Source organism: Mobula hypostoma, chromosome 3 (genome assembly GCF_963921235.1).
Source record: "Mobula hypostoma chromosome 3, sMobHyp1.1, whole genome shotgun sequence".
NCBI classification, from domain to species: Eukaryota; Metazoa; Chordata; class Chondrichthyes; order Myliobatiformes; family Myliobatidae; genus Mobula; species Mobula hypostoma.
Genome location: NC_086099.1, coordinates 55685097 through 55699707, shown reverse-complemented (window position 1 = coordinate 55699707; position 14611 = coordinate 55685097). Strand labels below are relative to the sequence as shown.

General features: G+C 42.0%; 1 protein-coding gene across 2 annotated transcripts in view; it reads left to right on the top strand.

Annotated features, from left to right (window-relative positions):
- tusc3 (tumor suppressor candidate 3) overlaps window positions 1–11903 on the top strand; it is a 384687-nt gene extending 372784 nt beyond the window's left edge. The window contains exon 10 of one of the 2 annotated variants that reach the window (XM_063042117.1): window positions 11162–11903. In XM_063042117.1, the coding sequence (XP_062898187.1) occupies window positions 11162–11177 (16 nt within the window). In that variant the 3' untranslated portion in view covers window positions 11178–11903. The remainder of the gene's footprint in view (window positions 1–11161) is intronic. The other variant, XM_063042116.1, reaches the window with a different exon arrangement.
- The last annotated feature ends 2708 nt before the right edge of the window (window positions 11904–14611 follow it).

The following is a 14611-nucleotide window of genomic DNA, read 5'->3' as shown; positions in this document are numbered from 1 at the left end:
GCTCGTTGACTTTATTAACTTTGTTTCCAACTTTCACCCTGCCCTCAAGTTTACCTGGTCCATTTCCGACACCTCACTCCCCTTTCTAGATCTTTCTGTCTCTGTCTCTGGAGACAGCTTATACACTGATGTCTACTATAAGCCCACTGACTCTCACAGCTATCTGGACTATTCCTCTTCTCAACCTGTCTCTTGCAAAAACGCCATCCCCTTCTCGCAATTCCTCCATCTCCGCCGCATCTGCTCTCAGGATGAGGCTTTTCATTCCAGGACGAGGGAGATGTCCTCTTTTTTTAAAGAAAGGGGCTTCCCTTCCTCCACTATCAACTCTGCTCTTAAACGCATCTCCCCCATTTCACATACATCTGCTCTCACTCCATCCTCCCGCCAGCCCACTAGGAATAGGGTTCCCCTGGTCCTCACCTACCACCCCACCAGCCTCCGGGTCCAACATATTATTCTCCGTAACTTCTGCCACCTCCAACGGGATCCCACCACTAAGTACATCTTTCCCTCCCCCCCTCGCTCTGCATTCCTGCATTCCGCAGGGATCGCTCCTTACGCGACTCCCTTGTCCATTTGTTCCCCCCATCCCTCCCCACTGATCTCCCTCCTGGCACTTATCCGTGTAACCGGAACAAGTGCTACACATGCCCTTACACTTCCTCCCTTACCACCATTCAGGGCCCCAAACAGTCCTTCCAAGTGAGGCAGCACTTCACCTGTGAGTCGGCTGGGGTGATATACTGGGTCCGGTGCTCCCGATGTGGCCTTTTATATATTGGCGAGACCCGACGCAGACTGGGAGACCACTTTGCTGAACACCTACGCTCTGTCCGCCAGAGAAAGCAGGATCTCCCAGTGGCCACACATTTTAATTCCACATCCCATTCCCATTCTGACATGTCTATCCACGGCCTCCTCTACTGTAAAGACGAAGCCACACTCAGGTTGGAGGAACAACATCTTATATTCCGTCTGGGTAGCCTCCAACCTGATGGCATGAACATCGACTTCTCTAACTTCCGCTAATACCCCACCTCCCCTCGTACCCCATCTGTTACTTATTTTTATACACACATTCTTTCTCTCACTCTCCTTTTTCTCCCTCTGTCCCTCTGAATATACCCCTTGCCCATCCTCTGGGTCCCCCCCCCCACTTGTCTTTCTTCCCGGACCTCCTGTCCCATGATCCTCTCGTACCCCTTTTGCCTATCACCTGTCCAGCTCTTGGCTCCATCCCTCCCCCTCCTGTCTTCTCCTATCATTTTGGATATCCCCCTCCCCCTCCAACTTTCAAATCTCTTACTCACTCTTCCTTCAGTTAGACCTGACGAAGAGTCTCGGCCTGAAACGTCGACTGCACTTCTTCCTAGAGATGCTGCCTGGCCTGCTGCGTTCACCAGCAACTTTTATGTGTGTTCCTCAAAGGTGGCGTTCTCAGGATTGCTGCCAGTGCTACGTGACAGTGATGGTAAGAACTGGAGGAAATGGCAGTTGAATGTGTGGCTGAGGAGTTGGTGCAGGGAGCAGGGTTTTAGATTTTTGGACCATTGGGATCTCTTCTGGGGAAGGTGGGACCTGTACAGATTGGATAGGTTGCACCTGAACTCAATGGGGAGCAATATCCTTGCAGGTAGGTTTGCTGGCATGGTTCGGGAGGGTTTAAACTAATTTGCGAGGGGGATGGGACCCAGAGCGATAGAGCAGTGAAAGAAGTGCATGGAGTAAAGCCAGATCTAACATACAGAGAGGCTTTGAGGAAAGAGAAGCAGAATAAACGGTGTAAAGACAGTAAGGTAGAAGGGCTGAAATGTGTGTACCTCAATGCAAGAAGCATCAGGAACAAAGGTGATGAACTGAGAGCTTGGATACATACATGGAATTATGATGTAGTGGCCATTATAGAGACTTGGCTGGCAACAGGGCAGGAATGGATTCTCAACATTCCTGGATTTTAGTGTTTTAAAAGGGATAGAGAGGGTGGAAAAAGGGGAGGAGGGGTGGCATTACTGGTCAGGGATATTATTACAGCTACAGAAAGGATGGGTAATGTAGCTGGATCCTCTTTTGAGTCAGTACGGGTGGAAGTCAGGAACAGGAAGGGAGCAGTTACTCTATTGGGGGTATTCTATAGGCCCCCTGGTAGCAGCAGAGATACAGAGGAGCAGACTGGGAGGCAGATTTTGGAAAGGTGCAAAAATAACAGGGTTGTTATCGTTGGTGACTTTAACTTCCCTAATATTGATTGGCACCTGGTTAGTTCCAAGGGTTTAGATGGGGCAGAGTTTGTTAAGTGTGTCCAGGATGGATTCCTGTCACAGTATGTGGACAGGCCAACTCGGGGGAATGCCATATTAGATCTAGTACCAGGTAATGAACCGGGTCAGGTCACAGATCTCTCAGTGGGTGAGCATCTGGGGGACAGTGACCACTGCTCCCTGGCCTTTAGCATTATCATGGAAAAGGACAGAATCAGAGAGGACAGGAAAATTTTTAATTGGGGAAGGGCAAATTATGAGGCTATAAGGCTAGAACTTGCAGATGTGAATTGGGATGATGTTTTTGCAGGGGAATGTACTACGGACATATGGTCGATGTTTAGAGATCTCTTGCAGGATGTTAGGGATAAATTTGTCCCGGTGAGGAAGATAAAGAATAGTATGGTGAAGGAATCATGGGTGACAAGTGAGGTGGAAATCTAGTCAGGTGGAAGAAGGCAGCATGCATGAGGTTTAGGAAGCAAGGATCAGATGGGTCTATTGAGGAATATAGGGAAGCAAGAAAGGAGCTTAAGGAGGGGCTGAGAAGAGCAAGAAGGAGGCATGAGAAGGCCTTGGCAAGTAGGGTAAAGGAAAACGCCAAGGCATTCGTCAATTATGTGTATGAAAAAAGGATGACAGGAGTGAAGATAGGACCGATTCGAGATAAAGGTGGGAAGATGTGCCTGGAGGCTGTGGAAGTGAGCGAGGTCCTCAATGAATACTTCTCTTCGGTATTCACCAATGAGAGGGAACTTGATGATGGTGAGGACAATATGAGTGAGGTTGATGTTCTGGAGCATGTTGATATTAAGGGAGACGAGGTGTTGGAATTATTAAAATACATTAGGACGGATAAGTCCCCGGGGCCTGATGGAATATTCCCCAGGCTGCTCCACGAGGCAAGAGAAGAGATTGCTGAGCCTCTGGCTAGGATCTTTACGTCCTCGTTGTCCACGGGAATGGTTCCGGAGGATTGGAGGGAGGCGAATGTTGTCCCCTTGTTCGAAAAAGGTAGTAGGGATAGTCTGGGTAATTATAGACCAGTGAGCCTTACGTCTGTGGTGGGAAAGCTGTTGGAAAAGATTCTTAGAGATAGGATCTATGGGCATTTAGAGAATCATGGTCTGATCAGGGACAGTCAGCATGGCTTTTTGAAGGGCAGATCGTGTCTAACAAGCCTGATAGAGTTCTTTGAGGAGGTGACCAGGCATATAGATGAGGGTAGTGCAGTGGATGTGATCTATATGGATTTTAATAAGGCATTTGTCAAGGTTCCACACGGTAGGCTTATTCAGAAAGTCAGAAGGCATGGGATCCAGGGAAGTTTGGCCAGGTGGATTCAGAATTGGCTTGCCTGCAGAGGGCAAAGGGTGGTGGTGGAGGGAGTACATTCAGATTGGAGGATTGTGACTAGTGGTGTCCCACAAGGATCTGTTCTGGGACCTCTACTTTTTGTGATTTTTATCAACAACCTGGATGTGGGGGTAGAAGGTTGGGTTGGCAATTTTGCAGACGACATAAAGTTTGGTGGTGTTGTAGATAGTGTAAAGGATTGTCAAAGATTTTGCAGAGAGACATTGATAGGATGCAGAAGTGGGCTGAGAAGTGGCAGATGGAGTCCAACCCGGAGAAGTGTGAGGTGGTACACTTTGGAAGGACAAACTCCAAGGCAGAGTACAAAGTAAATGGCAGGATACTTGGTAGTGTGGAGGAGCAGAGGGATCTCGGGGTACATGTCCACAGATCCCTGAAAGTTGCCTCACAGGTGGATAGGGTAGTTAAGAAAGCTTATGGGGTGTTAGCTTTTATTAATCGAGGGTTAGCGTTTAAGAGTCGTGATGTAATGATGCAGCTCTATAAAACTCTGGTTAGGCCACACTGGGAGTACTGTGTCCAGTTCTGGTCGTCTCACTATAGAAAGGATGTGGAAGCATTGGAAAAGGTACAGAGGAGATTTACCAGGATGCTGCCTGGTTTAGAGAGTATGCATTATGATCAGAGATTAAGGGAGCTCGGGCTCTACTCTTTGGAGAGAAGGAGGATGAGAGGAGACATGATAGAGGTGTACAAGATAATGAGAGGAATAGATAGAGTGGATAGCCAGCGCCTTTTCCCCAGGGCACCACTGCTCAATACAAGAGGACATGGCTTTAAGGTAAGGGGTGGGAAGTTCAAGGGGGATATTAGAGGAAGGTTTTTTACTGAGAGAGTGGTTGGTGTGTGGAATGCACTGCCTGAGTCAGTGGTGGAGGCAGATACACTAGTGAAGTTTAAGAGACTACTAGACAGGTATATGGAGGAATTTAAGGTGAGGGCTTATATGGGAGGCAGGGTCTGAGGGTCGGCACAACATTGTGCGCCGAAGGGCCTGTAATGTGCTGTACTATTCTATGTTCTATGTCTATGTTCTAAGCCATCTGATCTACCTTGGGTTCATCTAAATGTATCAAGTGGAAAAATAAAGAGATTCTGAGGCAGTAAATTCAAATGCATGTGCAATGTTTTGCTTTTATATAACTTTCTGAAAGGATGCAAGAGGCAATTTTCAATTAAGTTACTGCTGTGAGTGCTTACCAAAAGCTACCAAATAATATGCGTGAGCAACACAGCAACCACAGCTGCTAACTAGGCACTCAAATGGCTTTATGTCAAAGTAAGTATTTATTTAAATGTCGGGGGGACTTTAAAATGGTACAGGTTATTCACTGTTCCATTCATTTAATTTAATGATATTAATCATATGATGCTATTTACACTACAGATTTAAAACCTTACAATTGTGTTGATTTTCTTCCAGCTATCAGAATCAGGCTTAGTATCACCAGCATGTGTCATGAAATTTCTAACTTAGCAGCAGCAGTACAATGCAATACATGGTAATATAGAAAGAAATGAATGAATAAATAACTAAATAAATAAATTACGGTAAGTACATATATGTATATTGAACAGACTAAAAATAGTGAAAAAACAGAAATAATATATGTTAAAAGTGAGGTAGTGTTAATGGGTTCAATCTCCATTTAGGAATCGTATGGGACGGTGTGGAAGCTATACCTGAATCACTGAGTGTGTGCCTTCCGTTTTTGTACTTCCTTCCTGACAGTAACAATAAGAAGAAGGGATGCCCTGTGTGATGGGGTCCATAATAATAGACATCACGTTTCTCAGGCATCACTTCTTGAAAATGACTTGGGTACTATGGAATCCAGTACCCAAGATGGAGCTGACTAATTTTACAACTTCCTGTAGCTTCTTTTGGTTCTGTGTGGTAGCCGCCCCGATACCAGACAGTGTTTCCGCCAGTCAGAATCCTCTCCAGGGTACATCTGTAGACAAGGCAAACCACTTCGAACTCCTAATGAAATATAGCCGCTGTCTTGCCTTCTTTATAGCTGCATCAATATTTTGGGACCAAGTTAGATCCTCAGAAATCTTGACACCCTAGAACGTGAAATTGCTCACTGTCTCCACTTCTGATCGCTCTATGAGGATTGGTTCTGCACTTCAACAAATTAAGTGTTCTAGAAATTATTAGGATGTCAACTGGTATTATTCCTCATACACTAATTGCAAACTGTTATTTAAATAAAGAAAAAAATCATAGGAGGAAGACGGAGAAGCTCATCATGTTTCAACTTCCCCTGTACAAAAGCTGCTTAAGAGTGATTGACCTGAATTTAAAAAGTGATTTCAAACATTGTTTAAAACAACATGTTTTTTAAAATTTCTTAACATTTTTTAAAAACTTCTAATTGCCGTAGATTCCGGAGTATAAGCCGACCCCCCATTTTCAAGGTTAAAAAAGTGACTTTTTCATGTTACCTTTGTATAAGCCGACCCCTTTTGTAGAGGTTTTTGATTTAACCAGAAAAGATCACAAGATCTCACATGCCGGTACTCAGCTTTGCCAGATCTAGAATCTGGAAATTTTGTGAACCAGTGCCTGCTAAGAAAATTGGTCTACTCATTATAGAGTGTTATAAGTGAATTCTTAATAAATAAATCAGGGAAGGAAGTTTTGGATTAGGTTCCCAATGGTAAAGAATCATCTGAAATGTAACCCCCGTGAAACCATTTAGCGCCCATCATAATCTCATTAAAACATTACATGGGGTGGCGGGATCAGTACGTGTACTCAGTATTGAGTTTGTGACCACCATGTACAAAAGATTAAAACGAATGCGATATGGTGCTGGCTTCAAGCTGAAGGTTGTTGATTTTACTAAAGGAACGAATGATTCTGTAGCTGCTAAGAAGTTTAGTGTAAACAAGAAACAAGTGAGAGAGTGGAGAAAGGCAGAGGACACGCTGAGGGAAATGCCAAAGACGAAATGTGCAAACTATGGGAAAACAGGCCAGTGGCCAGAACTGGAAGAAAAAGTTTTAGAGTGGGTGAATCACCAGCAATCGTCTGGATACATTGTTACCAGAGAAATGATTCAAGTTCAAGCGTTGAAATGAGCTGAAAAACACCGTGAGGTCAGCAAAAATTTCAAAGCTACGCAAAGTTGGTGCACCTGATTTATGAATAGACGTGATCTTGTGTTCAGACAAAAAACAAAGATTGCTCAGAAGTTGCCAAGTGACCTTGAGAATAAGATTACGGCCTTCCAATTGTTTGTAATCAAGCATCGAAAGGCACATTCTTACCTGCTCTCACTGATTGGTAACATGGACGAGACACCAATGTTCTTTGATGTTGCTGGCAACCGCACTGTCAATCAGAAGGGAGAGAAAACAGTCCTTGTCAAAACAACTGGACAAGAGAAGCAACATTTTACTGTCGTGTTAATGTGTATGGCTGGTGGGACCAAACTACCACCGATGGTGATTTTTAAGAGGAAAACATTCCCAAAGAAAGAAAAATTCCCGCAGGGTGTTGTTGTTTACATTCAAGTACGCGGCTGGATGGACAAAGCGGGTTAAAGAGGTGTGGTATCGACGTCCCGAAGGTTTCAGGAAGGAAAAGTTGCTACTTGTCTGGGACATGTTCAAAGCGCACTTGTCAGGTGAGACAAAAGCAGCATTGAAAGCTGAAAATATGGGCATTGCAGTCATCCCTGGTGGTTTGACATCCGTGCTCCGGCCACTAGATGTGAGTTTAAACAAACCATTCAAAGAATTCATGCGTCAACAGTGGAACGAATGGATGATGTCTGGAAATCAGTCATTCACACCAGCAAGAAATATGAGGGCAGCATCCCTAGCTATGGTTTGCAAGTGGATAGTGCAATCGTGGGAGGAAATGAAGGCCGCGTGCATTCTGAAGGCCTTCAAGAAGTGCAGCATCAGCAATGCTTTGGATGGCACTGAAGATCATTTGCTTTGGGAAGAAGACGATGGAGATTTGGCAGCCAGTAAAGCTGCAAATGACAATCCAGAAATTGACAATCCTTCGGTGATATGGTGACTGGCGAAGAATGGGATGTGATTTTCGGAGAGTCAGGTAATGAAGAGTGTGAGAGTTTCAAGCTCTGAGCATTTGACGACAACAGTGTGTACAAGTAAGTTGAGAAACAGAATGTGTTTTGTAGATCTTTTCTTCTGTGTAGATTTCATAAGCGTTTGTATTTTCTTTTGTACTTGACTCAAAAACAGCCAATAAATACAGCCTGTCTTCCGTGTATTCATTTTTCCAAAGTTGGCACCATCTGTATATGTCAACCCGCTAATTTTAGGACCAAAATTTATGGCCAAATTCTCGGCTTATACACCGGAATTTACGGTAACTGAAATAATGCATGCCCTTGATTTATCACGTAGATAACATATAATGTTCATTAATTGGGTTAGGAGAGGGAAATTTACTTTGTAGCTCACATAACTCAAGAAAATCCGGCTCATAATTTCCCTGTTGTATAACTTGCAAAATGTTCTCTGAGAAGTCTGTAGATTATGAAGAAGAGTTAACTTGTAACCCTTACTTGAAGTTTTTGGTATACTGTAAATGGAAATCTTAAACCATCCATAAATATAAGAACATAAGAAATAGGAGCAGAAGTAGGCCATCTGGCCTGTCGAGCCTGCTCAACCGTTCAATAAGATCATGGCTGATCTGGCCATGGACTCATCTCTACCTGCCTGCCTTTTCCCCATAACCCTTAATTCCCCTATGATGCAAAATCCAACCTTGTCTTAAATACATTTACTGAGGTAACCTCCACTGCTTCATTAGGCATAGAATTCCACAAATCCACCACTCTCTGGGAAAAGCATTTCCTCCTCATCTCTGTCCTAAATCTACTCCATCGAATCTTGAGACTATATCGCTTAGACCTAGTCTCACCTACCCCTGGAAACAGCTTTCCTGCCTCTATCTTATCTATCCCTTTCATAATTCTATGTGTTTCTATAAGATCTCCTCTTATTCTTCTGAATTCCAGCAAGTACAGTTCCAGGCGACTCAATCTCTCCTCATAGTCTAACCCCTCATCTCTGGAATCAACCTGGTGAACCTCCTCTGCACCACCTCCAAAGCCAGTATATCCTTCTTCAAGGAAGGAGACTAGAATTGCATGCAGTACTCCAGGTGTACCTTCACCAGTACCCTGCACAGTTACAGCATAACCTCCCTGTTCTTAAATTCAGTCCCTCTAGCAATGAAAGCCAACATTCCATTTGCCTTCTTGATAGCCTGCTGCACCTGCAAACCAACCTTTTGTGATTCATGCACAAGCACTTCCAAGTCTCTCAGCATAGCAGTATACTGCAATTATTTACCATTTAAATAATAATCTACTCTTTTATTTTTCCTTCCAAAGTGGATGACTTCACATTTACCAACATTGTACTCCTTCTGCCAGACCCTTGCCCACTCACTTAACCTATCTATATCTCTCTGTATCTTCTGCACAATTTGCTTTTCCACTCAATTTAATATCAACAGCAAATTTAGATACACTTCGCTTGGTTCCCTCTTCCAGATTGTTAATGTATATCGTGAATAGTTGCGGGCCAAGTGCTCACCAACGATTGCCAACCAGAGTACCAACAAAGTAGCCCAACTCTCTGCTTTTTATTAGTTAACCAATCCTCTATCCATGCTAATACATCACCCCAACTCTATGCATCTTTATCTTATGGATAAGTTTTTTATGTGGCACCTTATCAAACACCTTCTGGAGATCCAAGCAAATAGCATCCATCTGTTTTCCCCTATCCACTGCGCTCATTATATCCTCAAAGAACTTCAGTAAGTTTGTCAAATGGAAGATGTCAGACTACTTTTAGGAGAACAAGAATTCTCACTGCAATGTACACAATGTGCTGGAGGAACTCAGCAGGTTGGGCAGCATCTATGGATGGGAATAAACGGTCAACATTTTGGCCCAAGACCCTTCATCAGGACATAGATGCTGCCTGACCTGCTGAGCTACTCCAGCACGTTGTGTGTATTCCACTAGAGTTCCAGTATCCGCAGTACCTCTTATGTTCAAGAATTCTCATTGTGGAGTTTGTTTTCCCATCTCCCCAGCCTACAGCATTCAACTGTGAATATGGGTGGGGTGAAAATTGTCAACCAGTATGAAGTGTATATGAGCCAAAGAGAAGTAAAATTGCCTTTGCAATCTTTCAAAGAGGTAGAAGAATTACAGCTTCTACATTAATTGATTGATTGCCATTTTAAACAACAAAACAAAAGAACACCATTGTTCACAATGAATTGCACTTGTGAAGATGATTGTCATCAGGAATGCGGAGTGGAGAGAAACAATGAAAAAAACAGTATTGGGACCAGACTGTAACATCTAGGTGCACAGGTTTTAAATGAAAGTTGTCACTCAGCTTGAGCAAGATAACATTGTGTTCTTCTCCATGTCAGCACTTTACATCAAAAGTAATAGTGTTTAAATTTTCTCATCCTTGTCAATGTGCTCAGAGTAAAATTATAAAATCAGTAGCGAGATAATGACTACACAATCTATCTTTTTAAGTGATGTTAGTTAAGCAATAAACAGAAGCGCACATAGCCCTCTTCCCTTAATCGGTGTAGTGACATGGAGTTGTTTATGTTTACCTGAGAGACCAGAAGGAACTTTGGTTTAAAACTTTCACCAAAGATGAACTTGTGGAAACGCAACATTTCCTCAGTAATGCTCTGGAGATTTACCCTAGATCTTTTAGGCTGAAACTTCTGGAGAACAAGTTACAATATCTAAATTGTTCACAACTGCTTTGCCTTCTGCTATTTACATGATGCTGTCCTGAGTAAATTAGCAGATAAAGTTCAAAGTTCACAGTAAATTTAGTATCAAAGTACATATATGTCACTATATGCAACCCTGAGGTTCATTTTCTTGTGCGCGTACTTAATAAATCTATAGAATTATAATGATAACAGAGTCAATGAAAGGTCACCCAACTTAGGTGTTCAACCAGAATATAGAAGACAACAAACTGTGAAGATAACAAAAGCGGAAAAAAATAATAAATACATGAGTTTGAGAATATGAGATGAAAAGTCCTTGTAAGTGAGTCCATTGGTTGTGGGAATACTTCAATGATGGGATAAGTGAAGCTGAATCCCTTTAGTTCAAAAGCCAGTTAGCTGTGGGGTGGTAGCTGTTCCTGAACCTGGTGATGCGAACTCTGAGGCTCCTGTACCTTCTCTGATGGCAGCAGCAACAAGAGAGCACATCCTGGCTGCTGGGTGATGGGGTAGTTATAAAAACAAAAAGGTTGTTCCACTTCCAGAATTATTGCAAACCTACAGACTGCAGTCAGAGTTGACTTTGGAACATTTTTTTTGAGTAATGTAATAGATTTTAGATTGATAATTCAATTCGACGCATGTTATAATAAGTGCTAACTCTTGAAATGTTTCTTTTATAATGGACAGTTAGCCCAGTGTCCTTTAAAGTATTATGTGATTTATGAACTGTTATCTTTTCCAGCTTTTTAATAAAGTAACCAACGGAGCCACAAAAAATCTGGGCGGTGGGCATGAAGATAAATGTCATCTGAAAAGGAAGTATTCTATATTAGGTTCCACAAGACATTGTAAAAAATGTTACCCATTAATTTTGACACTTATAATTGTGAAAATGTGTAACTGTTGTTTAGAAGGGAATCTTGTGTTTGCATTCATTTTGTCTCTCTAATGTATACATTTATTTATTAGCTTAGAGTTGCTGTAGAGGATGATGCAGAAATTGATCAGAAATATAATGAAAGTGCAAGAATCTCCACATGACTTTTGACTAATTCCTTGGCACCATTTAGTATCATATTTCACATAAGTGCTTAATGCTCTTGTCAGATTCCTGAAATGCATTGGAAGAATCATGATTCTAAAGAAAAGCCTGGGGACAAAATTTTATATGCTTCACAGGAAATCGTTTCAAGCCAAAGTAAAGGGAGCTTCATTTGCCCACTATGTTTAAGTATTTGTGTAGATCCAAGCAAGGATAATCAGGAAAAATGCAACCATATGTCTTATTATCAAGAATTGGCAAATATCATTTTTCAAAAATACTCTCTTTGGTGAGAGGTGTTGTGCTTAATTTTTGTGGTAGCATGCTGACAAGGTGATATTGCATTATCTGAAAATAGCAGTCCCCCAACACTCATTCAGCAGCCAGCTGTTGGGGACTTCCAGATGAATTTTAAAATTTAAAATAATGCACTTTATTTTGTTTTATTAAACAATTTTTACTTTTTAAATACAATTTTACATTTCTTAAAACTTACCAGAGAAGTTTGCATTCTCACATGCATGGTGGAAGATACTTCTGTGCAGGTGTTTAAACTAAATGTACAATAGAACAGTAGCTACCTCTTGTAGTCCTAAAGAAAAGTCTCGGCCCGAAATGTTGACTATTTATTCTTTTTCATAGATGCTGCCTGACCTGCTGAGTTCCTCCAGCATTTGTGTGTGTTGCTTTGGATTTCCAGCATCTGCAGACTTTCTGGTTTTGTAGCTATCTGTTATTCTCCTCTTCTACAATTTGGTTCTAGCAAACGTCATGGAATTTATTTTTTTGCACTTTGCTACCAAGCTCACTTAAATTATAACAGTATGTTGTTTATAGATATTCATAAGATTAGGAAGTACACATTTGGAAGAAAAGAAGCTCAGATGAACCAAGGCCCTCATGCACACAAATCAGGAGAATATTAAAAGAAAATGTAAAAGCATTGTGACATTAGGAAAACATGAAGAAGCAATAGATAAAAAGCATTGGAATGCAAATCAAAACTGAATTTGTTAGCAAGTGACGAATCCCTAATGACTAAATAAGTGGTTCTGCTACTGTATTAGGGTGGCATAAAGAAGCTGTGACTTATTTGGCACTTTAATTCACTATTGGAAGTGTAATGTATACTGAGCAATATATTTTTATGACCCAAGAACAAACACAGGAATGTCAGTGTTATTTAAGGAACTATAGATGTTGTGTGTTCTATGAACTTGATAGAAAGCCCAGGCCAATTGCCACAAAATATTGGCCATCAATCAGTCCAAATTCACTGCAGACCTGTGCCAAGCTCTTAATCTTATACCACTTTATTTAAAATTTCAAACAGTTCTGCTTCTCAGCAGCTGATTGTAAAATAGGAAGCATTCTGACTTGATGAAGCCAGTTTATTTAAAGTATTTCAGCATAGAGCCATTTGATTGGATGAATGGTTTAGCAGCAGACTAATACTAGGAATGGCTGGCACCTATTAAATTTAACCTGCACTGCTAAATGGGATAGTATCTTGTGACTGGAGCAGGTGCTAACAGTGGTACAAGAAGTCAATCTAATCATCATGATATTGGAAGGTGCCAGCACTGAGATTTTGGAATATTGCATCAGAGACCTTGGGAGGAGAGGTGGATAGCTGCACTTCTGTAACAGATCTTTAGTAATCATTCTGAAAGCAGATGGCACCAGAAGTTAATAAAATAGATTTGATTTAGCTTGACTGGAATTGTCAAGACTGTAATCAGCAACAGCTGTGACCATTTCAGGGATGACCGTATGCTCATTCCTAATCCTGTTCCTCCTGTCCCCTAAATCATAGTCTCCCCTGGTTTACAAATTACTAATGTTGTAAGCACCACTTCTACTTCTGTGCACAAACTTGTTTTCATTTTTGATAATAATTACAAATAAACCATGGAGTGGAGGAAAGGCCAAAAAAAAGTGACAATATACCTTCAGTTATCAATAATATGCATATCTGAGAGTGAAACTGGACCTAGTTAGATACTGGGCATGCGGGTCTATATCTGCAGCAAGGGGCTTGGACTAATAGGAACACCTGCTCTCCAGAGGTTGAGGTTGCAAGTGAACCCTATTTCAACTCAACTGAGGCTCCTGATATGCCAGAATCTGAAATACTTCGCACCTGCAGAAGCCCACTAGAAATTGTCTCTTACCATTAAGAAGCTTGAGCAGTCTGGTACCAACGTGGTAGAAGACTTTCAGTTAGGAACCCATTCAACCCACATTGACATATTGACCAGTTTGATTTATTTAGCAATGATGCAGCATTAAGTGTCTCAGCTTTTATTGCAGTTCAAGTAGAATCTATGTAATGCCTGGTTGTTGCATTGGATGATCACACTTCTCTTATGGATGCTTAGTTTGACTTCAGATGCCTTGACTCTGTTTACCATGACTCACAGTGTGTCACAGAGGCCAGCAACATGTCAGCCAATGGTGGCGTCCTGGGTAAAGTAGAAGTAACCCTTGTGGGGCATGAAGAGGATAATGCTGCCAATACACTTGTTTTTGTCAGCCATCCCAATCTGCAAATCAAAGTGAACCTCAGGAGCACTTTGTTAGTAATCTACAGTCTCCACAACAAGAAGTTGGCAGCATTCCTGATTGACCCACTGGAGTAACTGTATGAATTTTCCCCTGAGGTCCCAGCAGAACAATTTTCCTTTGATATGGGTTCCCATCAAGATTTTGTGTTTTTTTTCTCCTCCGCCGCCACCTCCTTTCATTAATCATAGAAACCATAGAAACTACAGCACAGAAACAGGCCTTTTGGCCCTTCTTGGCTGTGCCGAACCATTTTCTGCCTAGTTCCGCTGACCTGCACACGGACCATATCCCTCCATACACCTCCCATCCATGTATCTGTCCAATTTATTCTTAAATGTTAAAAAAGAACCCGCATTTACCACCTCGTCTGGCAGCTCATTTCATACTCCCACCACTCTCTGTGTGAAGAAGCCCCCCCACCAATGTTCCCTTTAAACTTTTCCCCCCTCACCCTAAACCCATGTCCTCTGGTTTTTTTCTCCCCTTGCCTCAATGGAAAAAGCCTGCTTGCATTCACTCTATCTATACCCATCATAATTTTATATACCTCTATCAGATCTCCCCTCATTCTTCTACGCTCCA